This window comes from Littorina saxatilis, linkage group LG5 (assembly GCF_037325665.1).
Source record: "Littorina saxatilis isolate snail1 linkage group LG5, US_GU_Lsax_2.0, whole genome shotgun sequence".
NCBI classification, from domain to species: domain Eukaryota; kingdom Metazoa; phylum Mollusca; class Gastropoda; order Littorinimorpha; family Littorinidae; genus Littorina; species Littorina saxatilis.
The window spans coordinates 39,683,780-39,711,662 of NC_090249.1; the positions used below are offsets into that span (position 1 = coordinate 39,683,780).

The 27,883-nt window shown below is 43.3% G+C and overlaps 3 protein-coding genes across 3 annotated transcripts in view; all 3 read left to right on the forward strand.

The window, feature by feature from the left end:
• Positions 1-803: 803 nt before the first annotated feature.
• The window catches only part of LOC138967102 (succinyl-CoA:3-ketoacid coenzyme A transferase 1, mitochondrial-like), a 40,416-nt gene continuing 13,336 nt past the window's right edge, over positions 804-27,883 (forward strand). The window contains exons 1-5 of the mRNA XM_070339582.1: positions 804-896; positions 2,065-2,173; positions 3,083-3,216; positions 3,984-4,076; positions 5,116-5,265. Coding sequence (XP_070195683.1) covers positions 810-896; positions 2,065-2,173; positions 3,083-3,216; positions 3,984-4,076; positions 5,116-5,265 — 573 coding nt within the window. The 5' untranslated portion in view covers positions 804-809. The remainder of the gene's footprint in view (positions 897-2,064; positions 2,174-3,082; positions 3,217-3,983; positions 4,077-5,115; positions 5,266-27,883) is intronic.
• Positions 7,820-11,406, forward strand: LOC138967101 (syntaxin-1A-like). The gene has a single exon (XM_070339581.1). It carries the CDS (start codon positions 8,021-8,023, stop codon positions 8,915-8,917), a length of 897 nt encoding a protein of 298 aa, XP_070195682.1. The 5' UTR covers positions 7,820-8,020; the 3' UTR covers positions 8,918-11,406.
• LOC138967104 (syntaxin-like) lies at positions 21,510-27,758 on the forward strand. The gene has a single exon (XM_070339583.1). It carries the CDS (start codon positions 22,174-22,176, stop codon positions 23,077-23,079), a length of 906 nt encoding a protein of 301 aa, XP_070195684.1. The 5' UTR covers positions 21,510-22,173; the 3' UTR covers positions 23,080-27,758.

Here is a 27,883-nt window from a genome sequence, read left to right on the forward strand (position 1 = left end):
TATGATAAAGACATCCGTTCTAAGGTCAAAACAAGTCGAAATTTTGGGACTGTTGCCGGAAGGAGACCGTAATATTTGGTTTCATCACTGTCAACTGGGTTACAGAAAAAATCGTCTGCTCCAGTGAGCGCCGAAACTCCAAACAGTTGATTATCACGTGACACTTTTGCCATATTTAGAGTTGTTTGCACAGGAAATACAGCTGCGAAAAATAGCTCGCTTGTAACTGTCTTACATATCAATTCCTTTATAATTTAAAAATTACACAACTGAACACCATGAAAAATCCTTATCGACGATCGCGAATCTGCTTATATCCATAACACATTACGAAAAGATCTAAATATGTGAAAATCGATTTCCTCAGGCTCACCAAACAAGGAAAACCAAGGCATCCTGTCAGGGATAGAATGAGCCGAACTCATTTTGACCTGAGGGCTGATGGGGCTTCACGGCATACTGCATTTGTCATCACAATCTAACTTAACGAAACTAAACTAAACTAAACTAAATTAAACTTCAGTTTATTTAGTTAAAAAACAAAAGGTCGCGGCAGTTTGGGAGTAACATTTTTGTTGGCGATTCGAGGGATTCTTCTTATCATTATCTCCGGACTCGTAAGTGACTTGATTTCAGTGACTGATTTGAGATAGCTGCGCCTGCTCAACGTGAAAGCGACGACTTATAATCATGACAAGGGAAGCAATCGCAACATAAGAAAAATAAGTTTGTCTCAACAGTCATGTCCCTTTGTTCTTGAATGTTTCATTTTATTTTGAGAGTTATGTCCCTCTTCACCTTGGACAACAATGGCGTCAAACTTGTTGCGTTTCTGCGCTTACCAGTCTTGTAACATTGCAGGCAAGCTGCCAGCCGCATGCTTGCCTTTAATTAAGGTGGGTGTGCACGTATAAATGAATAGGCTACTTGGTGTTAAAGTATTGCGTCTTGTCAGAGAGTCGTTGTACAAATGGAAGGCGATTCTATGGCACAGTGACCAGCTGCTGGAGTGCTTTTGTTGTTTCACGACCCCTGAGTGGCCTTGACTCGAAACTAATGCTGTGCTTAGATTGGTTGTTTTTATGGGTGTGTGCATAATTGCGCGACTGTGAACATTCTAGCAATGTCTTCCGTAAACGCACACATGAGTACAGATGAACGTGTAAATGACCATGATACTGACACATCAATTAAGATGTGCACACAAGTAAATGTACTGAAACTTGGACGAAGAATAGATGCTAGCAGTAGCAATAGCAGAAGCAGATAAAAAGACCCTGCACATAGGGGGGACCACGCAACACATTGTAGTTTGTGACTTCTCAAGGCGATGACAGACGGGCAACACAAAGCAATGTTTTCGACAAAAACTCCATCAAAACGTCGGGAAAACACATGTTTTTAAAGCAGGGATGTCACACGCGAAACACACAGACTAGCACGCTGCGTGTTTTAACAGAAATATCGGTCAGTGTCAGCTTGACCCGTCCAGCTACCGCGCTGTGTTCGGGTTTGTTAACAATACGGCTGCATGGCAGCGCCCACTGAGATTATATTGCCTCTTGTCAAACGTGACAGGCTCCATAGACGCTAGTAAGGATTCAGGGGTCTGGTACTACCCTGAATCGGTACCACATCTGGGTCGGCCTTTTTTTTCTCTCTCCGTGGTGTGGGAAACCGAGTCACGTGAGTTGATCATCCGGGTTCATTGGCTGACAACACGAAACGGTGTTTTCCGAAACGCATTTTGGGGGATGTCACACAGAAGACACGCTGTTTTGTGTTTGTTTTGAAAGAAAACACTGTTTTGTGTTGTGCGTCTAACATGGCCTTCACACAAAAGATTTTCAGCAGGAAACTTGTAATCTAATAGAGTTCCTGCTGGCTTAGAACCTTGATTGTGTTCAATTGATTTTCCCTTTTGCCTCTATGACGCAAGTAGGTTAAGTTGATGTGCACATACCAACAAGTGTTTCATACTATTTTGGAGAATGTAAGTGAATCTGTTTATTCATTGGTATGGTTATAATGTGATATTAATAAAACTGAATTTACATTTTCTAGGCCTCAAGTTGTGGATTTTCTTCATCAGCAAAGCGTGATGCCACATTCTTCAAAACTGCAGAGGATGCGGTGAAGGACATACCAGATGGTTCAAAACTCTTGGTGGGAGGTAATGTTGCAAGCTATATTTTTGTGTGTGTGTGTGTGTGTGTAAGTGCAAGAAAAATGCAACAGAGATCGCGAGGCCACTTCTGAAATTGCACAATGCATTAATATAATTAGCTGTCTTCAAGTACAAGGAACTTAAATTTCACTCTATACCCTCTTTAAGATCCCCCAATGCAAGACTCTCCCTTCTTGCACACATCTTGAACTGCACAGACAAGTTAAGGGTCTTCAAAAACAATATGATAATAAGTATCTGTCAGACCCTGTTTTCTCAGACTTTCCGTTCATATTAATCCCTGTAAATTGACCCCTATTTTAAAGGTGGTCGTCTACATTTTTGCTTTTTTTCAATAATCTTATGGTTAGATTTCGCTAACAAGTTATGCCAGATGATGAATGAACCATGGGGAAAAAAGTTATAGGAAAAAAAAAATATGTAAAAAAAGATTTTATTTTTGGGTAGCGTGACTCACGCTTCCAATATTTTGTTTTCTGTTTGCTGAGAACATGTGCTTTGCCTAAAAATACTGACCAATCAAATTCATGTCACTATGCTTATAGCCACGCCCAAACAAGTGCAGCAACAGCTTGACACTGGAGCGCTGTCCACGCTTTTTTTTAAACACACGAAATGCACGGGATTTGAGAGGAGTTTTGCGCTTGGTATTTTCCCAATAAGGATATCCTACTATGAGTACTACGCTGGAATAATACAATGAATTTTCAAACGGCTACACTGGCTTCGTCTTTCCTGATCGAAAGGGGGTGTATTGTTGATAATTGTAGATAATACACTCTGCATTTTAATGGTCAAATGGCGATTTCGGTATAAAAATGTAGACAAGGACCTTTAAGACTCCCACCTTTTTAAGACCTGATTTTCTCAGACACACTATTTTGAACATTGCAGGGTTTGGACTGTGTGGCATCCCTGAGAACTTGATCACAGCCCTGCTGCAGACAGGGGTAAAAGACCTGACAGTCGTCAGCAACAATGCCGGTGTTGATGACTTTGGACTTGGCTTGCTGCTTCGTCAACGACAGGTGATTGCGTGCTTAACAATAACATTCTGCTGTCGCTGAAATATTATTTGGACGATCCAGAGATGGCATTTGCTGTTTATCATCAGATGTGAGATTCCAAAGATTTTGGAGATTTCTAAATTAAACCACTTTTTAGTTTTTAAGAGTTTCAAGCTTGTTTTTTGTTTGTTTTATCAACGTCATGATTTCATGACTGATCATTTGATCATTACTTATTTTAAAACATTGCTTCTGCGAGAGTAGTCTTGGGTCTCGTCTGTAAGTGGTCAGCATGCAGCTAGTGGCTCCTTTCATGTTCCTGCTGATCTGCCCGATTAAAACATGTCTACATAATGACTCAAGCTTTCTGTTATTTGTCTTGTTTGTCGTGCATTTATTATTATGATAAATGCACGACAAACAAGACAAAGCAATTGAAAACAATTCAGAGGTTTATTTAATGTTTGAGACATACACATGTGTGATATTTAAAATTTTTTGACAATGTTCGGAAATGACAATATGAGGCACGCTTTCCCGCGTGACATTATAGACCAATTACTAGCGAGGTGTGTGTTAATTTCCACACACCCTCCAAACGTTCTCCTTGTCCTTGTGTGGAGACCTGAACTGTATTCACTCTTTTGCAACACATACAAACCCGGCAGAGTTATTTCCGGAATTTCTGGAAAATATGTGAATGGACATTCAGGCTGTGAGAAGATACCTTCAGACGTGCTTAATTCATTGACTGATTACACTGAGACTGTTTTCACACTGTGTTGCAGATAAAGAGAATGATTTCATCTTATGTGGGAGAGAATGCTGAGTTTGAAAGACAGTACCTCTCCGGAGAGTTGGAGGTGGAGTTGACGCCTCAGGTAGGTTATCTCCCTTTATGAATCAGGGCTCTATTTTTGCGCTGACCAGTACTGAATGCTAGTTGAATATTTTGTGTTATGCATTATTCGTCTTTTTTGTCTCAATCCAGTGATCAGGAAAGAGCAAACCAATGCATTTTTTTTGGATGTAGTTCATAGTTCATCTATTTTCATTTTCTGATGTGTTCGGATTTGAATTTAGCAGGTGTGCGGTTGTAAATTGTTAGCACCACACAAACTTTTTGTAATCAATTTTGTTTAAATTTCACTTGAATACTGAATGCAGTTCCTTTCTCCACTTCTTTTCACAAGTATAGTATTAGTAGATTTACTTTAATTGCTTTCTGGTGTAAAAGATACTTAAACTGTATAGACTGTACTGTGCATAGACAGGGCTCTTTTTTGTTACAATTCCTTTTTGACTGAATCTTTAAATTGATCCAGAACATTTTCACTTGTGGCTTCTAAATAACAAAATAATTCACTTCTAAAATCAGAATGTTAACTTTTATAGTTCTACTCCTAAACCTTAGTGGCTCACCGCCAAAAGAGGTAAACAAGCAAAAGTTTTATTATTATGGCTACAGGCACCCAGCCCGCTCCTGTTTCGCACACCAGGCTTAGGAGTAGAACTGTGCAGGCTTAACATCTCAAGATTTTATGGCCAAGGGGGCCGGGTAGCTCAGGTGGTAGAGCACTAGACTTGACAGAAATGTGATCCTAGGTTATGGGTTTGAATCCAGGCCAGGGCGGACACAGGATAACTGTATGTGCAGACTTAGAGATGGTATCCATGTCCCTCCCCTGTGTCACCACAGTGGCACGTAAAAAGACCATGGCCATTCTGCCATAAGTGCAGGAGGCTGATTAAACCTAAACACGCATACACTTGTGTGTCTCATCTAAATTCAGGGTAACACTAACACACGTGAACATGCCCCTAATGATTTCACTGTGAGGGCTTAAAACAACATTATCATCATGGCCAAGTCATGATGTGATTTCTTCACTCGGTTGAGATGTCTTTGTTGTTCCACAGGGTACCCTTGCAGAGCGTGTTCGAGCAGGAGGAGCGGGTATCCCAGCATTCTTCACTCCTACAGGTTTCGGCACCCTCATTCACGAGGGAGGCGCACCCATCAAGTATAACTCAAAGGGAGGGATTGAGATTGGCAGCAAAGGAAGGGAGGTAAGTAGTTTAGTACTTGCAGATTACCTACCATTCATTCGCCCTGACTGTGCAGGGGAATCCCCTATTAAAGCCCATTCGCCAGTGTGGATAGTCAAGGTGTGGGTTCGTAGCCCAGTCCATAGCACTCTGGATTTCTCATCAGTTTGTCGCTATTGGTATGGATTCAAACCCCGGGTTTAGGGAGGGATTTATTTGTCAGTCAACTTTGCGTAGTCTCTCTTCTGTGTCCGATCACCATCGTTTGCACTGACGTTGCACAATATGATAAAGATGCCAAGCTCACAGCGAATGTCTCGGAGCTTGGAAAAATCAAACGAAACCCATGCATCATTATCATAGTAGCTCGATATGTTGACAAGACAAGCTGATCGAATTCCAGCGAGTCAACTTAAAAGACTGCGGAATTGAGCTTGTTCGAGTAAAAAAATAGCAGGTGCTATTACGAATATAAGCCAATTAGACCGAAGCGGATATTGAACCTGAATAGTCAGTCAGTGTGTTGTCATACTTGAATGTGAAAGAGCGCGTGTTTGTAAATTTCTTGTGCAATTCTTATGAGGATGTAAATGTGTTTGTATCTTGGCTTGCTGGTGACCCTAATCATCACTGTGTATATGTGTGTGTGTGTGTGACATGTCAACATAGAAAATAAATATTAGGGACAAAAGTAATGTGAAGAAATGGAGAGACAGAGAAGAAAGATTCACATGCACAAACATATATGCACTTACACACACATAGCCGTTTTCAGTCATGGGAACCCTCTCACTCTCACTCTCTGCCCCCACAATAAACCCACCCACCCACCCACACACACACACACACACACACACACACACACACACACACACACATGCACACACACACACACACACACACACATTCACTGACAAACACATTCAATGATTCATTGACAAACACACGCTTTCACATACTTCTTTGCAATCTTGGGCAGCACCCAATCACTTCCTGTATTCTTTCAGTACAATTGTAATTGGTCATTATGCACAATGTGTGTGTTATTAGTTTCAGAGAAGCGTTTCACTTTTTGTAAAGTCATGAGTCATTAGTACATACTGTACAGTAATCCAACAAGTTGGTCCTGCCAAGTCATTTCAACGAGTTGTAAACAAACTGAAAGTACAATGTATACATGTAAAATCATGAGTCATTAGTACTGTGGTCCCACAAATGTGTCCTGCAAGTCATTTGAACAAGTTGTACACAAACTGACAGTACAATGTATACATGTAAAATCATGAGTCATTAGTACTGTGGTCCCACAAATGTGTCCTGCAAGTCATTTGAACAAGTTGTACACAAACTGACAGTACAATGTATACATGTAAAGTCATGAGTCATTCATGAGTCATTAGCACTGTGTCCCACTCGTGTGTATCAATCAATCAATCAATCAATATGAGGCTTATATCGCGCGTATTCCGTGAGTACTGAGTTCTAAGCGCAGGAATTTATTTTTTTATTTTTTTATTTTTATTTTATGCAATTTATATCGCGCACATATTCAAGGCGCAGGGATTTATTTATGCCGTGTGAGATGGAATTTTTTTACACAATACATCACGCATTCACATCGGCCAGCAGATCGCAGCCATTTCGGCGCATATCCTACTTTTCACGGCCTATTATTCCAAGTCACACGGGTATTTTTGTGGACATTTTTATCTATGCCTATACAATTTTGCCAGGAAAGACCCTTTTGTCAATCGTGGGATCTTTAACGTGCACACCCCAATGTAGTGTACACGAAGGGACCTTGGTTTTTCATCTCATCCGAAAGACTAGCACTTGAACCCACCACCTAGGTTAGGAAAGGGGGGAGAAAATTGCTAACGCCCTGACCCAGGGTCGAACTCGCAACCTCTCGCTTCCGAGCGCAAGTGCGTTACCACTCGGCCACCCAGTCCACCCAGTGTGTAGCTGTCAAATCATTTCAACAAGTTGTAAACAAACTTACAGTACACTAGCTTTTATCTGTCATGATTTCAGTTTGAATCAGACTGCAAGTCTGTGTTTAGTTTGATTTGGATTTTAGCTCACAGTCATCTGATGTTAGAAGCAAGCTGGGGAGAATGGGCCTGAGTTTTTTTGTATTGTTTTTTTGTTGGGTGGGGGGTTGCACAGCTGTGGATCGTTGGTGTGTTCATTATATGGTGCATTCACTTTTTAAAACCAGTAATCTAATGTCATTAAATGTAAAGCTGTTGGTTTTAAAACTGTTCAGATTCTCCTGGGTATGACTGTAACTTTTCTTTTTGGAGAAGTTAAAGTTACTGCAGTTAGTGCTCTTAGTTGTGCGCTATAGAAATCTCCTTAATAAATAAAAGATGTAGGTATCAGGTAAATGACATCCCATTCTGATAAGCCGGCCCCCTCCCCCCAAGTATTTCTTTCTGCATAACAAATGAACACAAAAGCTAGAAATAGCAAAATGATGAATCTTGTAAATGCCCTGCCATTAAAGAACTGTCAAGGACAGAGGATAATGTGTGTGCTTCTAAAAATAGTGAGTGTGTCAGTGGTCGGATCTTTCCTTTGGGATGTTTGACTGCTTGGCCAAAATAACATTCTTAGTCATAACTGATTAGCTGCCTACATCCTGTTTAAATATGACGTCATGTTTCATTGAGTCAGTGCAGATTATCTCTGGTATCAGAGGGCTCCAGCATAACATGTGTGTATAAAAAGGAAGCTGCTCTCCACCTGTCTCAGAAAGCCACTGTCAGTCACAATGCCGGTGCGGGATCGAATGAATGAGCTTGAGGCCAAGAGGCAACTGCCGAGGAAGGGCAGTAAGAAAGATACATTGAAAATGAACAACAGCGGTAAGGAGAAAGGCCTCAATGGCTTTCTCAACAGGGCCAGCGTCATCGATGGTGAATTGGCCAAATTCAAGTCATCTATTGTTGAGCTGAAAAAGCAACAACTGGACTTGGTCAGTTCTCCATTTGCTGACAAAAATGCTATAGCTCGTTACGAAGGGCAGATTCAACAGATCACACAACATGGCGTGAAGATTCGCAAAGACATCCGAGAACTAGAGGACGAAGGGGAGAAATATGTCAACAGCAACAATAACGATGAGGCCTTTAAACGCGTGTATAGACAACAACTCACAGGGCTCAACTTGCAGTTAGCAATGACAACAAACGATTTCTTTAAGTGTCAGTCTAATTATGCTGACAAAACGAGGGACCGTCTCAGACGTCAACTGTATGCCAGAGGGGAGTCAGAAGTGACTGATGAACGAGTCAATGAAATTCTGGGGACAGACTCCTACAATGTGTTCACTCACGACTTCATCTCACAGGTTCAGGATGCGGAAGTAACACTGCGAGAATTGGAAGAGCGTCAAAAAGAAATTCTTGCTGTGGAGAAAAGTGTCACTGAGGTGAATGCCCTTTTTAAGGACCTGAACCTCTTGGTTTGGCAGCAAGGGGAAATGCTAGACAACATAGAAGAACATGTCGAACAAGCTGAGGAGAAGGTTGAAGCTGGAAACGGGAAGCTCTCAGATGCAAAAAAATTACGGTCGAAAGCAAGAAGGAGGAAGTTTTGGTGTCTTGGTATCACGGGACTGGCAGTGATAATTGTTCTCATTGTCGTCATTGTGGTTTTTGCAATATAGATCTCTGGAGAACACTGGATGTCTTCACTCCCTGAGAAATAAAGTGAAAGTACTTTTTTTTTCGTGGGTATTAATGTAGAAATTTGATGTCACAATTGCAATAAAAAATGTTTTAAGATGATGTTCGGAAATTTAAGTGTCAGGATTTTTAATCTGTGTGGCATAGTAAAAGCTCCTTTTGCTCACCCAAGCTTTTCAACTAGCAACCAGCTCGCTACTGGCAGGCTTTAACCTATCATGGCGAAGATCAACGATAAGTCTGATGTGTATGTTATGCAGCATGTAAATCGGGAGGAATTTTTCTGCGAGTACGAAGATTTGATTAATGGCCTCCAGATGCGCAACTGACACTCACACCCTCTATCCAGCAAGTGTCTGGAACTGTTTAGATAAGCAGACACACAGTATGAAGGTATCTCTGATTACTGGACCGAGAAAAAAGGGGAAGTCACTGTTTCGTTCACTTTCGTGTCTTCGTGTGCCAGAACTCAGTGTACTGTGTGTGTGTATGCGTGCGTGCGTGCGTGCGTGTCGTCACCAGAAAAAAAGACATCAACTGATGGGACACATGTATGCTATGTGTGATATTAACTGTATCGTTGTATTGACTCAGCTTGAGTCAAATCTACAGTCATTTGTATAAGTCGCTTTAAAAAAAAATATGTACATGCTGTAAATATTGTTTGAAATGCTACTGGTTTTCTTGAATTACAATGCTTACTGTAACTTTGTATGATGTTGTTCATGTCTTAATTTATGGGTCTTTTGCTTCATGATGACGAAAGTTGGTGCATTGTGCACACAGGCTGAACGAATTTTGTAATATCATTGTTACATGATATAAAGACATATCTCTGCAAATTCATATAAACTCATTTTAAATCAATAAATGCGTTGTGTTAGCCGGTAAGTTAGGTGAAAATGTCCACTTTCTTCCGTGGAAGTCTTCAGTATATTCTACCGTGTGAATTAGAGGCACAGGTTCCTCCATAATGTCAGCGGTTTTTTTCAGTGGTGTTCCTAATTGGAGAGAGAGAGAGAGAGAGAGAGAGAGAGAGAGAGAGAGAGAGAGAGAGAGAGAGAGAGAGAGAGAGAGAGAGAGAGAGAGAGAAAGAGAGAGAGAGAGAGAGAGAGAGAGAGAGAACAAGAACAAGAACAAATCTTTAATTGTCTAAGGCCACAGCCCCTTACAATAGTGGTTAAAATAACAGCAATAGTATCTGCACAGTTATAAATTATAGTCACGCATAAAATTCAACAAATACATTAAAACCCTGATGACATGTCACTGAACCTGATTTATAAGGGTTCGTCTCTTCTGTAACATGAAGAACACAAATCTGCTGAAGCTGTTCATCACATTTTCCTCATTACTGCCACAGAAATACACAAGTTGTTGTTGCAGCGTCTTAGAGTTTGAGATTTTTAAATACTTTGCTCGAAGGTCTTGATAAAAAGGACATACAAATACAACATGGTGTTCATCTTCTTTATCAGCTGTACAGAGAGGACAGTTTCTTGTCGTTTGGTTTGGTGCGTACCGAAACTTGTGAGCGTTGATTTCGGATACTCCTGCGCGGAAACGAGTAAGAGCAACTCTGTACTTAATATCTTCGATTAATTCAATGTATTTCTCTTTTTCCAAGCATGTTTTGTAACAATTATAAATGTTGAAACGTTCACTGCATTCTAAAAAGGAGAACCATTCTTGACAAAAACAATCTTGTAAACGTCTTTTAAACTCTTGTAAGAAACACTTCTCATTCCCAACCATTCCGTACATCCACACAGCAGCAAAACCATTACAACATAAAAGACTCTGCACATGTGAGACCCAATTTGTGTGGCCCTTCGATGCCAAATTACACAAAGCTTTATATGCAATCTTGGAATATCTTGAATCAGGTTGCTTCAGCAGTGTAAACCAGTATTTCACACATCTGACTGCAGAGTTAATATACAGCGGATGTCTTCCCAATTCACCATACACAATGTTGTTTGGAGTTCGAATTGTCACTTTCAGAAACTTTTTACACGCAAACAGGTGGACCCTTTCCACAGAGTCATATTTTCCATATCCCCATAGCTCTGAACCATACAAGAGCATAGGGGCGATCCGTGCGTCAAACAGTTTGAAAAACACCTTTGCCGAATGGCAGCCAAGTCTGTTCAGTAATCTAACGATTTCGATCACTCCTTTTTTCGTCATGGTTGTCTTTGTTTCTACTGCAATGTTCCAGCTCAGTTGGGTGGAAAGGGTTACACCGAGATATTTAAACGAGTTCACAATCTCAAGACGATCCATTCCGTAGAACCACTTCTGAGAGAGAGAGAGAGAGAGAGAGAGAGAGAGAGAGAGAGAGAGAGAGAGAGTTAGAGAGTTAGAGAGTTGATGTATTTATTTTAGTGATGAAATAAAACAAGTTTATGGATTGTCAAACATCTTTTATTATTAACTGAGTGTATGTTTGTTTGGATGCCTTTGTACATTTAGTCAAATTTTGACTAAATGTTTTAACGTAGAGGGGGGAATCGAGACGAGGGTTGTGGTGTATGTGTGTGTGTCTGTCTGTGTGTGTGTAGAGCGATTCAGACCAAACTACTGGACCGATCTTTATGAAATTTGACATGAGAGTTCCTGGGAATGATATCCCCGGACGTTTTTTTCTTTTTTTCGATAAATACCTTTGATGACGTCATATCCGGCTTTTTGTAAAAGTTGAGGCGGCATTGTCACACCCTCATTTTTCAATCAAATTGATTGAAATTTTGGCCCAGCAATCTTCGACGAAGGCCGGACTTCGGTATTGCATTTCAGCTTGGTGGCTTAAAAATTAATTAATGACTTCCCCTTCCCTGCCCTGCCACGAACGGCGTTCGAGGTGTTTTTTGGCATCCTGTCTGCCCCGCCACGAACGTCGTTCGAGGTGTACGCATCAGAGTCCTGTATCCACCCAAGAAGGGGGGTAACTGCAAAAACTGTTGGCAGAGCAGTTAGACATCTTGAACCAACGGTTCCTTCCCTTTGACCGTTATGAATAGCAAATATTGATGTTTGGGAGAATTTTGAAACTTCGGGAGTTATCTGTGTTAAGTCGTCAACAAAGATGTCGGATGGTGGACGGCGTGGGGGTACCACGAGGTCTGTTTTCAAGCGCTATTAAATTACATATTCCTACTCCGAATCACATGTAGCAGTTGACTCAGTCTAAAGTGCTAGGTCTGAAAAGGCTACCCGTCTAAGGGGAGCAACCCCAACTAAAAAAGTGTAAACGTAGCTATGGTAATGACGACGCACCCAGGGAGTTACCTCCCCTCCTGCGTACTACGTCACTACTGCTACTGACCACGTGACCCCTATCATTCGACACTTCAGCTTTCTAGGGAGCAGGTCGTGAATTTTTTGGCTCTAGTGGAAGTTCGCTGTTTGGTGTTTGCTTAGACACCCACCGGCACCCACACCCGTCTCTTCACCCGCTGCACTGGTAGTTGGTGAGCTCGTTCCTTTACTTGTATCGAACGTAATTTTCTGTTGCTACTTGAAATTTTCGGCCACGTGTTGGTCACGTATTTTGAGGTAGCCATTTTGGAATTTTGTGTCTCCATTTTGTTGTCAGCATGTCTGACGGAGACAAAAAGCGCGAGCGCGGCAAGGCTGATGTGAAAGGGAAAATTAAACCCAAGTCTTCCACTTCTGTCCCTAAGCCTATTTTGGTTGTTGTTTCTGACGCGGCTAACAATACTGTTATGACGGTCCCTATTTCTGCCCCAAATGACCAGCCGGTTGTGGGGCAGTCTAATCAACCTACGCGTACCGTTGTTTCTCGCTCGTCTTCTCTGCCGCTTGCAGATTCGACGGCGCTGGTTTCATCTTTGCTTTCTTCGCTGGTTCCCGAGCTTCGCACGTTGGTGAGAGAGGAGATGGTGCGTTCTCAGCCTTCGACTTCCGTTGTCCCGTCGATGGCTTCCTTTCCGCTTCCGGCTGTGACGCTGTCCTTGACCGAGGCGGTTGCTTCTGTGCCTTCTACCGCTGTGGTTGGCGACGCAAGTAAGTTGGGCTGGTCCGTAGGTCCTCGTGAGGCCGCTGGACGCTCCCTGCTGGGAAGCAGCCCTTTTCGGCGGGTTCACGACCCGCAAACCCCTGTTCGTTCTCACTTTGGCTTCACAGAAGACCATCGTGTCGATGAGCAATGGCGGCATTTGGTTCAGGCTTCGACGCTTCCGGCACTCGCCGGAAGCGTAGGTCCTCCGACGTACGCACCCGCTGGGGTCGTTTCCGGAGTCGACCAGCCGGTTCCGTCTGCTGCGCTTCCGGCACTCGCCGGAAGCATAGGTCCCCCGATGTACGCACCCGCTGGGGTCGTTTCCGGGGTTGACCGGACGTGGCCCTCTGGGCATTCGGCCTTCCGGCCGCCGTCCACAGTGTCTGCGCTTCCGCTTTTCGCGGTCGCGTCTGATACTTTTCCGGCTCAGACCGGATCTGCTGCTTCTTCTGCTTCCGCTTCCTCTCAGGTGGCGGTCGCGGGGGGGTATCACCAGCCCTTTGGGCAGGTGTCTCAGCCCTGGCCGGGGCAGTCAGCGCTTCCGTCTTCGGTTGTTGCTTCGACTGCGGTTCCGGTTCCGGCGGCTGCGGGCATGCCGTCCTCTTACTCTTTCCCTATTCAGGGCATGAGTTCGGATGGTATTGGAGTGGACGGGTTTCCGGTTTCCGGTTACGGTGTTCACCGCCCTTCTACCAGCAACGTGGACTTCGGTCCTTCGCCGGATGTTTCGGATATTCAGTCCGTCGCCAGCGAAGCTGCACGTGTTGGTTATCCGGAGAGACTCAAAGTGGCTCTTGAGGCCGCTGCTGAGGTCACTTCGAGATATTTCGCGGAAGGGGCTTCGGTCTCTTCGGCTGCCGCTTCGACGGCACCGTCCGCGATGGCTGATTTTCGCTCTGGGAAGGAGGATGACTCATACTTCCGGTTTTTGGAGTCTCCATCCATAGCCTTTCAGCTTTCTCAAGTTTTGGCCAAGCCATCTCCTTCCGGAAGCGGAATTCCTTCACTTCCGGTTCCGCTGCTCGTGCCTCACGGCTCCGTTCCGGAGCTGGCACAGCAGTGGATGGCTTCGCCTTCTCAGGCTTCTGCATTCGCTCTGTCGTCTCACAGGCGGTTGGTTTTGCAGAAGTCTCCTAGGAACTTGTTGGATGCTTTCGCTCTCCCGCGTTCATCTTTGACAGTTCCTCCGGAGATGCTGGCCTTGTTGGCCAAGCCTATCAAGAAGGATGACGGCGTGCTCTTTTCTGAGAACACTCTGATTGCTTCTGAAGAGGCAGGGCGTCAGCAGCTGGAGCTTGCCTCCATTGCTGAGACTCTCATTCGGGCCCTCTCTCGTGCCCTCACTGATTCACTGAATCCGTTCTCTCTCAGCGAGGATCAGGATGCGGATGACGTCTCCACTTTGCTGGCCGCTCTTGCGAGGGTCAACGAAGAACAGATGAGACTTTCCGCTGTGCACTATGCGCACTCTGTTATGTGTCGTCGGGATCTCTTCCTGTCACACTCTCAGTTTTCGGATCAGGCGACCAAGGACACCTTGCGTGCCTCACCGGTCTTGGAGGGTTCCCTCTTTGGGCATCTCGTTTTTGATGCCCGAAGACAGGAAATTCAGGCTAACAGGGACCAGCAGTTCTCTGACTTTTCCCTGCACAGCCTTAAGCAGTCCAAGCAGTCTCAGCCTTCTCAGCCGAAGCAGGCTAAGGTTGCTGGCCCTCCCAAACCGGCAGACAAGGGTCGTGGACGTTCCTCTTCTCGGGGCTCGAGAAGACGACCGTCTTCCGGCAGGGGGAGAGGCGGCTCTGGAAGCAAGCCTCACCCCCAATGAAGTGCTCCCGATCTCCCCCCCACTCCGCCCTCCACTCTGGTGATGGCGGGGGGCCCTTCCCGGGCACTTTCCCACTGGCTCGTGTCTGTACAGAGTCAATGGATCGTGGGGGTCGTGAGGTCGGGCTTCCGTCTTCTCTGGAAAGATGGCAAGGCACCTCTGGTCAGGCGTCCGCCGGCGTTCAGGCCTCCCTCCTCGCAGGAAGCCATTTCCGTCCTTCGGTCGGAAATAGACTCCCTGGTGCAGAAGGGCGCAGTGGAGAAAGTCCTCGACCACAGTTCCCCTGGGTTTTACGGACGGCTTTTCGCCGTCCCCAAAGCCTCAGGGGCATGGCGTCCTGTCTTGGACCTGTCGTTCCTCAATACCTTTTTGAGGGAGATAAGGTTCAAGATGGAGACGCCAGCGTCGGTCAGGGACTCTCTCCGCCCGGGAGATTGGGCGACTTCCATCGACCTGACGGATGCATACTTCCATATTCTTATGCATCCAGCCGACCGGAAATGGCTTCGTTTCCGGTGGGCAAGTCAGGTTTACCAGTTTCGCGCCCTTCCTTTCGGCCTGTCTCTCGCCCCTTGGGTCTTCACCATGGTCGTGAGACAGGTCTGCGCGCTGGTGAGGTCGCGGGGTGTCCGGCTACGTGCCTACCTGGACGATTGGCTCATCCTGAGTCAGAGTCAGGCGGGGTGCGAGCAGGATACCCAATCGGTTCTTCGGGAGGCCAACTTGTTTGGCTTCTCGATCAACCGATCAAAGTCGGAGCTGACGCCGTGTCAGACGTTCACCTACTTGGGAATGTCTTTCGACACGGTGGCTTGGACTGTTCAGCCCTCTCAGAAGAGGGTGGACAAGCTCCAGGCGTGCATACGCTCCACTTTGCCTCTCCCGAGGGCCTCCCTGCGGACTTTGGCCTCCATCTTAGGGCAGATGGAGTCCATGGCTCTCCTGGTCCCCTTGGGGAGGGTCCACAAACGTCCCTTTCAGCTGGCGCTGAGGCCGTTCGTGGACTCTCCCACGGTGGATTGGAATGCCCTCATCCCTCTCCGGGGATGGTTCCAATCCGCTACCCTTCCGTGGCTGGACACGGAGTGGGTGTGCAGGGGCGTGCCGATAGCCCTTCCTGCCCCAGACTTGGACCTGTTCACGGACGCGTCCTTGGTGGGGTGGGGGGCTCACACAGACCAGCTGACTACGTCAGGTCTGTGGTCGGCAGATCAGAGGATGCAGCACATCAACTTGCTGGAGCTAGAAGCCGTGGCTCTAGCTCTGGACAAGTTCCGGCCCTCCCTTCAGGCCAAGCATGTTCGTCTGTTTACAGACAACACGACAGTGGCAGCTTACATCAACAAGCAGGGAGGGTCGCGGTCTCCGTCGCTTTCGGCCAGGGCCTGCGAGATCCTGATTTGGTGTTCAGAGCATCAAATCAGGCTTTCGGCCAGGTACCTGCCCGGAAGCTTGAACACTCTGGCGGACGCGCTCAGCCGCTCCGACAGAGTGCTTCAAACAGAGTGGACCATCACTCACGGAGCGCTGGATCGTCTCTGGTCTCTTGTGCAGAAACCTCAGGTGGACCTTTTTGCCACCAGGTTCTCGAAGAGACTACCAGTGTTCGTCTCACCATTCCCGGATCCCGAGGCGTGGGAGACGAACGCGATGGACATTTCCTGGTCAGGCCTGGAGGCTTACGCGTTCCCGCCATTCCAGTTGCTCACGCGAGTTCTCAGGAAGGCGGAGCAGGAGGGCCCGTCCCTCCTGCTGATCGCTCCTCTTTGGCCGTCTCAGCCGTGGTTCCCGGACCTGCTGAGACTCGCCCAGGGCCCTCCCATTCCTCTCGCTCTCACGCGAGGAGAACTGGTACAGCCTCACACCGGCAGCCTCCACGCAGAGCCTCAGATGCTGAATCTTCACGCGTGGAGGTTGTGCGGTCTTCTCTGAGGCGCAAAGGGGCATCAGATCTGACCATGGACCTGGTAGGACGCTCGCACAGAGCATCTACCTCGTCCGTTTATGAGTCACATTGGAGGGCCTGGGTTACCTGGTGTCACGAGCATCGGCTGGATGCTACGGCGCCCCGCACGATGCACGTGGCGAACCATCTTGCTTTCATGTCCTCTCAGGGAGCTTCCGCTGCCTCGTTGAAAGTAAGAAGATCGGCCATCTCGGCGACCCTACGCCAGATAGGTCGCTCTATAGATGTTAGTGGCGTGATCGCTGGAGTCATCAAGGGCGCTTCCCTTTCTGACGTCAAGTCTCGTACGCCCGTTCCTAAGTGGGATCTCTTATTGGTCATGGAGTTTCTGCGTTCAGCGGATTTTGAACCTCTCAGAGATGCCAGTTTTGCGAATCTTACACGCAAGTCCCTTTTCCTTTTGCTGCTAGCATCGGCACGAAGGGGCAGTGAGATTCACGCTCTTTCCGGTAATTCGGACGACATTTCCTTTGAATCAGATGGGTCCGTTACCTTGCGGTTTCGACCTGAGTTTCTTGCGAAAAACCAGGCTCCCGAGCGAGCTTCTCCTTTGGTTCATGTCAGGCCGTTGTCCACTATTCTGGCTCCGAATGACCCAGACTTAGTAAATTGCCCTGTTAGAGCCCTTCACATCTACCTTGCCCGTGCTCAGTCTCTTAGATCCGCAGCTCAAAAGCTTTTGTTTATTTCTCTCAATACGGAGAGACATAAGGATATTACTAAGACGACTCTGGCCCGGTGGGTGTCGGCGCTCATTAAGCATGCTTACGAGTGGAGCCGCCGCAATGAAGGGGGGACACAGCCTGTCCTTCCTCTGGAATCAGCTCGGGCTCACGAGACGCGAGCTTGGGCTTCCTCCTTGGCCGTATTACGATCAAGAAGACTGGAGGAGGTGCTACACACCGCATACTGGCGTTCCGAGGATGTCTTCATGAATTTTTACCTGCGTGACATCTCGGCCCTTCGCCAGGATGGATCTAGAGCTTTGCCTGCCATGGTGGCAGGGGGTCAGCTCTTGACAAGGATTTGAGAGTGAGTTTGAACTTTTTCTTGCCCACCGCCTTGTTGTTTCAATCTGCTACATGTGATTCGGAGTAGGAATATGTAATTTAATCGAAAATTTTATTGTAAATTTTCATTTAATAAATATACCTACCCGAATCACATATCGTAGTCCCTCCCACCTACCCCGCTTATGATTTGGAGATTTTATTCTTCGAGTCGAATGATAGGGGTCACGTGGTCAGTAGCAGTAGTGACGTAGTACGCAGGAGGGGAGGTAACTCCCTGGGTGCGTCGTCATTACCATAGCTACGTTTACACTTTTTTAGTTGGGGTTGCTCCCCTTAGACGGGTAGCCTTTTCAGACCTAGCACTTTAGACTGAGTCAACTGCTACATGTGATTCGGGTAGGTATATTTATTAAATGAAAATTTACAATAAAATTTTCGATTCAGCACTTGAAGTGCTTCAAGAGTGCCTAAATGACCAAGACAGTGATGATGAAGACCTTAGAGATGGAAGTGACAGCGAATCAGACGAGGAAGAAACTGATTTCAACCAGCACCACCCTCTTTTGTCCGAGGTAGGCATTGATGATGACAATGATATCAGCTACGAACCAAGTGTATCTGCCACTGACAGTGATCAGTCGGAGACTGATGGCAGTGATGCCGAAGCAGAACCAATGCCTGGCCCATCAACTTCATGTCCTGTGGTCAGAGGTCGCGGCAGGGGTCGAGGAAGCAGTGTGGGAAGAGGACAACGAGGGAGAGGTAATGCGAGGGGGCGTGGCCGCGGCCGTGCCCGACAAATTCCAAGACAACGTCAGGAAGATAAGATAAGAAATTGGACAGATGCTGATGCAACTGCGCCAAACCAAGACATCCAATTTCAAGGCAATCCAGGCATGCAGTGCAATGTTGACAATTTTGAACCTGTAGACTGGATGCAGCTGTTTTTTGATGACGACCTCATCAACCACCTTGTCTTCCAAACAAACCTTTATGCTGACCAGTACCTTGAGAGCAGCCTTGTGCTTTCCTCAGTGTTTTGTGGATTATCACACAAAATTCATATACTGGAAGTAGTGTGTGGACTTTGCCTGCTCTGTGGATTGTGACTTTGTTGCTTCTGAGTCTCAGCTGTGGAGTATGACGTGCGATTCCGGACTTACCTTACCATGAACAGCTAACCCTTATAACTTTGGATGCTTATAGCAGTGAAGTTGATTACCAAGAAGTTTTGTGAGTACCTGATGTTTTTCCCTTTGTTACACCAGTTTTTTGTTGTGTTTTGTCATGCATTTTTGTGATCAAGTGTGTTGTTATGTTCCGAAAATGCTTGATCACGGGGGAAAAAAAAAGAATAAATAATTACTTAAAAATTTCTGTCCTGCCAAATGAAACTAATTTCACTTGTAATTGGGGCCAGGGATGTTAGAAAAAAACATGCCAAATATCTAAGAGATATCTCTTCAAATGCCTGAATTATTCACGTTTTAGTGAACACACCCTCAAAAGTCAAATTTTGCTCCGGCACACAGGAATACAAATGCGCTTTTTCACGCTGGCAGGGAAGGGGTTAAAAATCTGAAAATTGTAAATAAAAATTTTTTGTTTTAAAACGATCCAAATTTACGTGTATCTTATTCTTCATCATTTTCTGATTCCAAAAACATATAAATATGTTATATTCGGATTAAAAAAAGCTCTGAAAATTAAAAATATAAAAATTATTATTAAAATAAAATTTCCGAAATCGATTTGAAAACAATTTCATCTTATTCCTTGTGGGTTCCTGATTCCAAAAACATATAGATGTGATATCATATCTATATGTTTTTGGAATCAGGAACCGACAAGGAATAAGATGAAATTGTTTTTAAAACGATTTTGGAAATTTAATTTTAATCATAATGTTTATATTTTTAATTTTCAGAGCTTGTTTTTAATCCGAATATAACATATTTATATGTTTTTGGAATCAGAACATGATGAAGAATAAAATAAAAGTAATTTTGGATCGTTTTATAGAAAAATAATTTTAATTACAATTTTCAGATTTTTAATGACCAAAGTCATTAATTAATTTTTAAGCCTCCATGCTGAAATGCAATACCAAAGTCCGGCCTACGTCGAAGATTGCTTGGCCAAAATTTCAATCAATTTGATTGAAAAATGAAGGTGTGACAGTGCCGCCTCAACTTTTACAAAAAGGCGGATATGACGTCATCAAAGACATTTATCAAAAAAATGAAAAAAACGTCTGGGGATATCATACCCAGGAACTCTCATGTACAATTTCATAAAGATTGGTCCAGTAGTTTACTCTGAATCGCTCTACACACACACACGCACAGACACACACACACACACACACACACACATACACCACGACCCTCGTCTCGATTCCCCCTCTATGTTAAAACATTTAGTCAAAACTTGACTAAATGTAAAAAGAAGAAAAACAAAAACAGTCGATCCGATGCAGGACTGGGTGGCCGAGTGGTAACGCACTTGCGCTCGGAAGCTCGGGGCGTTAGCAATTTTCTCCCCCCTTTCCTAACCTAGGTGGTGGGTTCAAGTGCTAGTCTTTCGGATGAGACGAAAAACCGAGGTCCCTTCGTGTACACTACATTGGGGTGTGCACGTTAAAGATTCCACGATTGACAAAAGGGTCTTTCCTGGCAAAATTGTATAGGCATAGATAAAAAATGTCCACCAAAATACCCGTGTGACTTGGAATAATAGGCCGTGAAAAGTAGGATATGCGCCGAAATGGCTGCGATCTGCTGGTCGATGTGAATGCGTGATGTATTGTGTAAAAAATTCCATCTCACACGGCATAAATAGATCCCTGCGCCTTGAGTCCGAGTTTGGAGATACGCGCGCGATATAAGACTTCATATAACATGATTGCTGGCCCTCAATGATCACTGAAAAGATGTTTTGAACGAGGCCACCAAAGAGTTTTGGTTGAAGACAGGTGCTCAGCGATCCAGTGATTGGGAAGTAATCGGCGGCAATGCTTGGCTCTGAAGTGCATATTTATTTTAAAGAAAACAGCATCATACCAAGCTCATACTGCATTCATAGAGAGCACATTGCATAACATTAATAATTATCAGAGTTGGTTATATACTCCTCGCAATGACAGGTTAAAAGCGGCCAGTATCGATCGACTAGTTGCTATTTTAAAAGCTTGGGTCAGTAAAAGCGTTGCATACTCTGCCACACTGCTTAAAAATCCTGACGAGTTATTTCAGGAAAACATCTATTAAATATAATGTGTCTTCATTTTATAGAAAAAACAAAAAACAAATGAAGATTATCATAATAACAAAGTCAGATAAAAACAAACATTCACACACTTAAACAATTTTGTTTTTATTCAGCAGTAATTTATTTGTCAGTTTCTATTCAATTTTGCATCTTTCCATAGACTATGGTTCCGACCTGATAGGCGAAACTTATGCAGCTTGAGTACATGAGATCTTTTGTGTTTGGAACAGTTTGGATTTCACATTTGCTGTATCATAAGATAAACATATTTGAATTGATGTTTTACTTATTATACATGTAAGTTGTAACATGAATCGATGCAGCACAAAACTTGAAACTATCAATTTTGTAAACACACTTACAAGAACTCATAAGGACAGTTAATCGTTTCCTACACTTCTGAAAATAATTGTCATTGTTTACAATTAGTGAATTACTAAGATGATAAATTTTAAACAAAGACACTGACGCATGGTTTCTATTTTTATTACCTTGCTTTTAACCAGTGGTTTGCTTGGGTGCAGTGTATGAACTCAGTTCCAGAAGAAAAACAACAAACACCACCATTATCCGTCTTTCTTCCACATCATGACTTCTGCACTCCTCGTCTAAAGTACATGTGTGCTCGCGTGTGTGTTCCTTTGAACAGCGCTTCTAATGTAAATAAGGGGAATCCTTCAAACTTTCGATGGTCATTCCGGACCTTGGAGACACGCCTTCTTTTTGGGTGAGTCACCTCTTGAGGTCATTCTAAATATAGATCACAGGCGAGTTCATTTGAGCCATAGGGGTGTCGGAAGGAACACGCGGTCATGTTACTTTGAATTTTGCCGGGCTTTCGCAGCGACGTCTTTTGTAAAAAGAGGTAAATAGTGGGTTTGTGGTCTTAATGTTCCTTGTCTCCCGTTTTAATATGTTGTTTAGTTTTTACAAATCAAAATCAAATGTGCCTCCCCCTTTCACTTCGCAATTTCCGCAGTGACACCGGTGTTTTCCAGTCGCCATTTTGGATTTGGACTCGTAGAACATGGCGGACAGCCAGATCAACAAGTGCCTTATCGACCGGTTTCTGTGCTGATGCCATGCACACGTCATAGTAATAAATAGACGCTGGTGTCAGAAAACCCTAATCGATCACTATGCCAGTGCGAGACCGACTAGACGAGCTGCAATCCAGGCGGCAGCTGCTTGGGAAGGGCGACAAGAAAGACAAATCGAAAACCATGAACAACGGCAAGGAGAAAGGCCTCAACGGCTTTCTCCACAGCGCCAGCACCATCGATGGTGAATTAGCCAAATACAAGTCGTCTGTTGTCGAGCTAAAGAAGCAACAACTGGACTTGGTCAGTTCTCCGTTTGCTGACAAAAGTGCAATCGCCCGTTATGAAGGGTTGATCCAGCAGATCACACAACATGGCGTGAAGATTCGCAAAGACATTCGAGAACTAGAGGACGAAGGGGAGAAATACGTCAACAGCAACAAGAACGATGAGGCCTTCAAACGTGTGTATAAACAACAACTCAATGGACTCTCCACTCAGTTGGCGATGGTGACGAACGATTTCTTCAAGTGTCAGTCTAATTATGCTGACAAAATGAAGGACCGCCTTAAACGTCAACTGTACGCCAGAGGGGAGTCAGAAGTGACTGATGAACGAGTCAATGAAATTCTGGGGACAGACTCCTACAATGTGTTCACTCAGAACTTTATCTCAGAGGTTCAAGATGCGGAAGAAACCCTGCGAGAACTGGAAGAACGCCACAAGGATATTCTAGCCCTGGAGAAAAGTGTCACAGATGTGAACGTTTTGTTTAAGGAACTGAATCTTATGGTGTCACAACAAGGAGAGACACTAGATAACATAGAACAAAACATTGACCAAGTGGAAGTGCATGTTGAAGCTGGAAATGTGCAACTAAAACAGGCTAAAATGTCACAATCCAAAGCAAGGAGGAAGAAATTCTGTTGTTTTGGCATTATTGGAGTAGCGGTGGTTATTCTCATCATCATTATTGTGGTAGTTGCGACACAGAGCTCTGGATGATCAGCAGAATTCACAAATGTGGAGCTTGAAGTTTGACAACAGCTATTGTGTTTAACTTTAATTTTCAAGCATGCCTTTTATACACATGTGTGTTTGGCAGTTGTCACACAGTACCGCTACTGAAGATTCCAGTTTGCATCGTTTGTTCATGATTTTTTTAAAATGTTCTCTTTTTGAAATTCAAGCAGCAACTTTTTTTGTTTAACTTTGTGTCATTTTGTGAATGACTCAATGTCACCTTGTATGAAGCAAAACTGGCATTATCATGATTGTATGTGTGTTTGTAAACCAGTGATGTACATTTTAGTCGGTCTTCGGTCTCTGACCGATCCAATTTCCCCAGGACCTATAGCTTTAACCCCAGCAGGACACAGGTCCGATTAACCTACAGAAGAAGTGGTCAAGGGTCCGATCGTTTTTGACAATGAAGCGGACATGCGGACTGTTCAATTTTCAAGAGGAAAGCTTGTTTCGGTTTTGCCAAGCGAAACTAAACTCTGCGTGAGGAAAGCTGGTTTCGGTTTTGCCAAGCGAAAGTATGTACTGCGTGTGACCAGTTTGTTGAGGGAACGAGGCACCATATGGGATCTGATTCTTTGAATTAATTTATCCTCAAGTTGGATCAAGAAGAAAAAAAGAAAACCGAACCCATATGGTGCCTCGAGTGCATTCATTGGCTCAGCAATAAATCGTTTAAACCAATGGGAACCACCCGTGCATGTTCGCATTACTTTTCGTCATAATATCCGGAAAAACCGTTGTGCGTTCGAACAAAAATAAAACGAAAGAGAAACGACATGGGTCCGAAAAAAAGCTCAAAGCAGATAAAAATCAGCAGACATTGATGTCCATGCTGCGTTCTCCAGCCACTGTGGCTTCAGCTGAACCAACAACAACGTCAACCGAGAACGAACTCGTCGAAGTGGAGAGTGATGGTGAAAGTGGAAGGTGGAAGAATTTAAACTGAAAAATCTTTTTAAATGCGGTTTTACGAGTCGTGTTTTTGTCCTATTGAAATTGCAATCTCAGGACACTGTGTCCTATTGATTTTCAGTCTTCAGGACAATTGTCCTAAAGGCTGCTAGAAAAATGTACATCACTGGTAAACAATTGTTATGTCTGCAGCAATGCTTTCTTTCTGTTGATCTGATCAGTATTTGATATGGAGTTGATTTGTAATGAAATGGCCAAGGAATCATTAGTTGTGGTTGATTGTTGAAAAGCCAGAAGGTGACAATTTTAGTTTCTGGATAAGACCTACATTCCTGTAACAGAATTATTATAAGGATTAGTGACAGCTGGGCAAGTTGAGTAACTTTCTGTTTTACTAAGTGTTTACACTTCACTAGGTGAGGTCCTGTTGGTGCACAAACTTTTGACTATGGATTTAGGGTGAGTCAGTTCATAGATGCATTTGCTTGATCATGATGAGAAAGGATTTCTATTCACGTCGTAAGACCTTCTGCGGGAAAAAAAATAGTTGGAGGTAGAACAAATTCAGTTCGTTTGACTGGCATCTGAAACATTGATATTTTTCTTGGCCTTAAGTTTGTACTGGTCTTTCCATCTCACATGCATGTGTTTTTAAAATTGTGTGCTTAGATTTTTAGTACAACTGTGCATGAATGGTTTTTTTAATGCACATTAAAAAGCAAATATCCCACAGATTTCAAACTTTGAATTATGAATTTATGATGTTTCAATGTATTTTTCAACCAGTGTTTTGCATTTATTCATTATTTTGTGTATAATCTGCCGGGGCAATGTAGTTTGTACTGTGTATTATTTAATGCAATTCAGAATTGCAAATGAACAGTTATACTTTTGTTTATGACATTCTGGTGTTGCTGACACTGTCAGTGACATTGACTATGCGTGTGTATTCTATTTCTTCTTTTGGTCAATGTTTGACATCCTCAAGATATACCTGGGACATCATACTGCCCTACATAACATTTATAACTTTAAACAGGCAAGGATTCTACATCATATATTTTGGAAGGAGGGGCAGGGGTCAAATGAGAGTGCATCACTGCATGCTTCAGTTACAATTTTTTTTAACCACTTACCTCTGTTTTACTTTATTTGAGTACATATTATTATTAATGTAAAGAACTTAAAGAACACCTTCTCAACGTGCTTAAATTTTTCCTGATAATGACAGCTTTTGAGTGACTCATTATGACATTAGTCATTAGGGGTGAATAACTAGAACACATGCTGCAAAATTGTTTCACATTACATTATTTACACTGCACAGTTATTGGTCAGATTGTACAAGTGTATCATTGAACTGTTGCAAAGAATGCTATTATTTATAACAACATTATGAAATTGTTCTCTACGACTGTCTGTATGATGTTTTTACAGCTACAGAACTACCACTCTAGTGTGAAAGTTTGACTTTGTTTATCTTTGTTTGAAGTCTAACTTTGTTGCTTAAAGTTCCTGAAAGCTAAGTTTTTATGAACTTGGGACTTAAAATACATTATATACTTCAACATGCCTAAAGTGTAAAGTCTCTTTTGTGATCACTGGAAAATTGTAGATTAATAATTCTGAAAATGGTGTGCTTGTTCAGTTGTTGTGAAATGTGTTTTTCTGTGTTATGGAAAAATGTTCTTGCTCAAACCTAAAAACAATTGTGTGCACAGTAAATCTTGTTTTATTTACATCTGTGTGTGAATGCATGATATAATATATTATACATATTTATTTATACACATATATTTTACTTTTATTATTCTGGATCTGTACACTTGAGATTATTTAACTGTGCTAAGTTCAGTCCATAGTTAAGTTATGCTTCATTAAATACGTTTTGTAGTGTTAATACTAACAGTATCTGTTATAAAAAAACAAAATTTCCCTGAAATCTATAATCACTCATTCTATTTGTTTACAGTTACACTTAAAATTTTGATCAAATGCTGCCCAACCAAGTTCTTTACGTTTGTTTTTATGAAGTATTTTGCTTGTGTACGATTCTCTTGTTTCAAAGATCTACCTGTATTCATTGATCATGCTAGCTGGATTTTCTAAACAGGTATAATTCAATGCAAGTGCGAATCCTGCCTCTCACAGAAACTGGTAATTTTCTTACACATTAAATTGCTCATTCCAAAAACACAGTGGTTCTATTTTAATTCATCAGAATGATTAATTGTGAGGGGAAAATCAGATCAAGCAAAATATCAGATATCCGAATTTATTTACAGTATTTTGAGAATTTTTACAGATGAATCACTATACTGGACATTTCTGGATACAGTGGAACCCCCATTTTAAGACCTCCAAAGGTGTGATATTGATAAAAATCAGGTCTTAAAAAGGATAAAAGTCTTAAAATGGGCGTACATTTACAAAGGATAAGAACAGAAGATCTCAAAAATCAAGTTATTGAAAAGGGGAAGTTCTTAAATGGGGGGGGGGGGGGGGGGGGGGGGGTCCGTCAGTCGGTCTTAAAAGGGGAGTTCCACTGTATCATGAAAGATGCTCTCAGTGAATGCCCAAACTATGAGACTGCAATAATTACTAGGGATAGGGTGACCTTGCTGAGCCACTTTCCCCATTCACTGTCCTCATTATCTGGCTGCATTGTATAAACTCCTGCTGTGTGTGAACATTGCTGCTATGCTAGTGTGCGTTGCTTGGCATTGTAAATTATGGTCTACAGTTGTGTCATAAGTGCTGCATGAATTGTACTAATTGTCCTAACACTGCCAGAGAAGTATGTCACTGTTAGATATATGTACAGCGTGTGTTTATGAGTGCAATGTACAGAGAACAAAGATTTTGAATTCCCTGAAGTTGCCTTTATTTGCATTGCAGAAGATATGATACATAAAATATATGATTTTTCCATGATAACTTTTTCCCTGGCCAGTTGTGAGCACTGTGTATAGTATAAAGGCTCATCTCAGGCCAGTTAGGTTGAATAGGAGTATGAGGACGCCATCTGTAATTGTGTTCGTGCATAGTCCAATAATTCGGCATTCGTTAAACTAGCTGGGATGTCAATTGCATGGTTGTATCGATCGGCATGAATGTGTACAGAGTGTGGCCATTGCATGCATTTTAGATTATACTGGGCCCTTTGGGCTCTGTGTTGTTCCTTTCCCGGTTTCAAACACATTAGAAAGAAAGATGAATTTATTGGAAATACATTTTTATTAATATTACGAGAAAATGGCGTCTTGACAGTTTCTGTCTGTGAACTTCCACCTGAGAAACTGTGCTGTGAGATGTTTTCCACTTCCAGCAGTATGAACAGTTATAGTTTATCTAACCCTTTTTTTTTGGGGGGGGGGGGGGGTGTAGTTAACTTACTGGGATTCTCTTCCTACTCTTGTAATGTCACTGTCTTTGTGTGTGCTCATGTGTGTGTGTTCATTTGAAGCTGTCATTGTTAATGATGTTGCTAAATGCCTTGCATTATTCCAACATTCCAAAGAAGAATCTATCTCTATCAATTCACATTGAAGTACACTTGTCTGCCTTTTTGTTACACCAGTACACTTTTGTATACTTGTCCATTTTACGGCCACTGAGGCCGGTGCCTGCCTTAATGCATACATTTACTTTGAGAGTTCTTGTATTCACAGAAAATCACTTTTGGTTGTACTATGAATGTTTTACACTTGGATTGAAATAAGTGAACAACACACTATCCAAATGTGCCTGACTATTGTGTCTGTTTTTGGGAGAATGAGAGAAAGAGAGAGAGAGGTATACTCTGAATGTGATTGTGAGTGTATGACCTGATTGATTTAAAAGAATACTCAGTACATGCACCGTCTTGCTT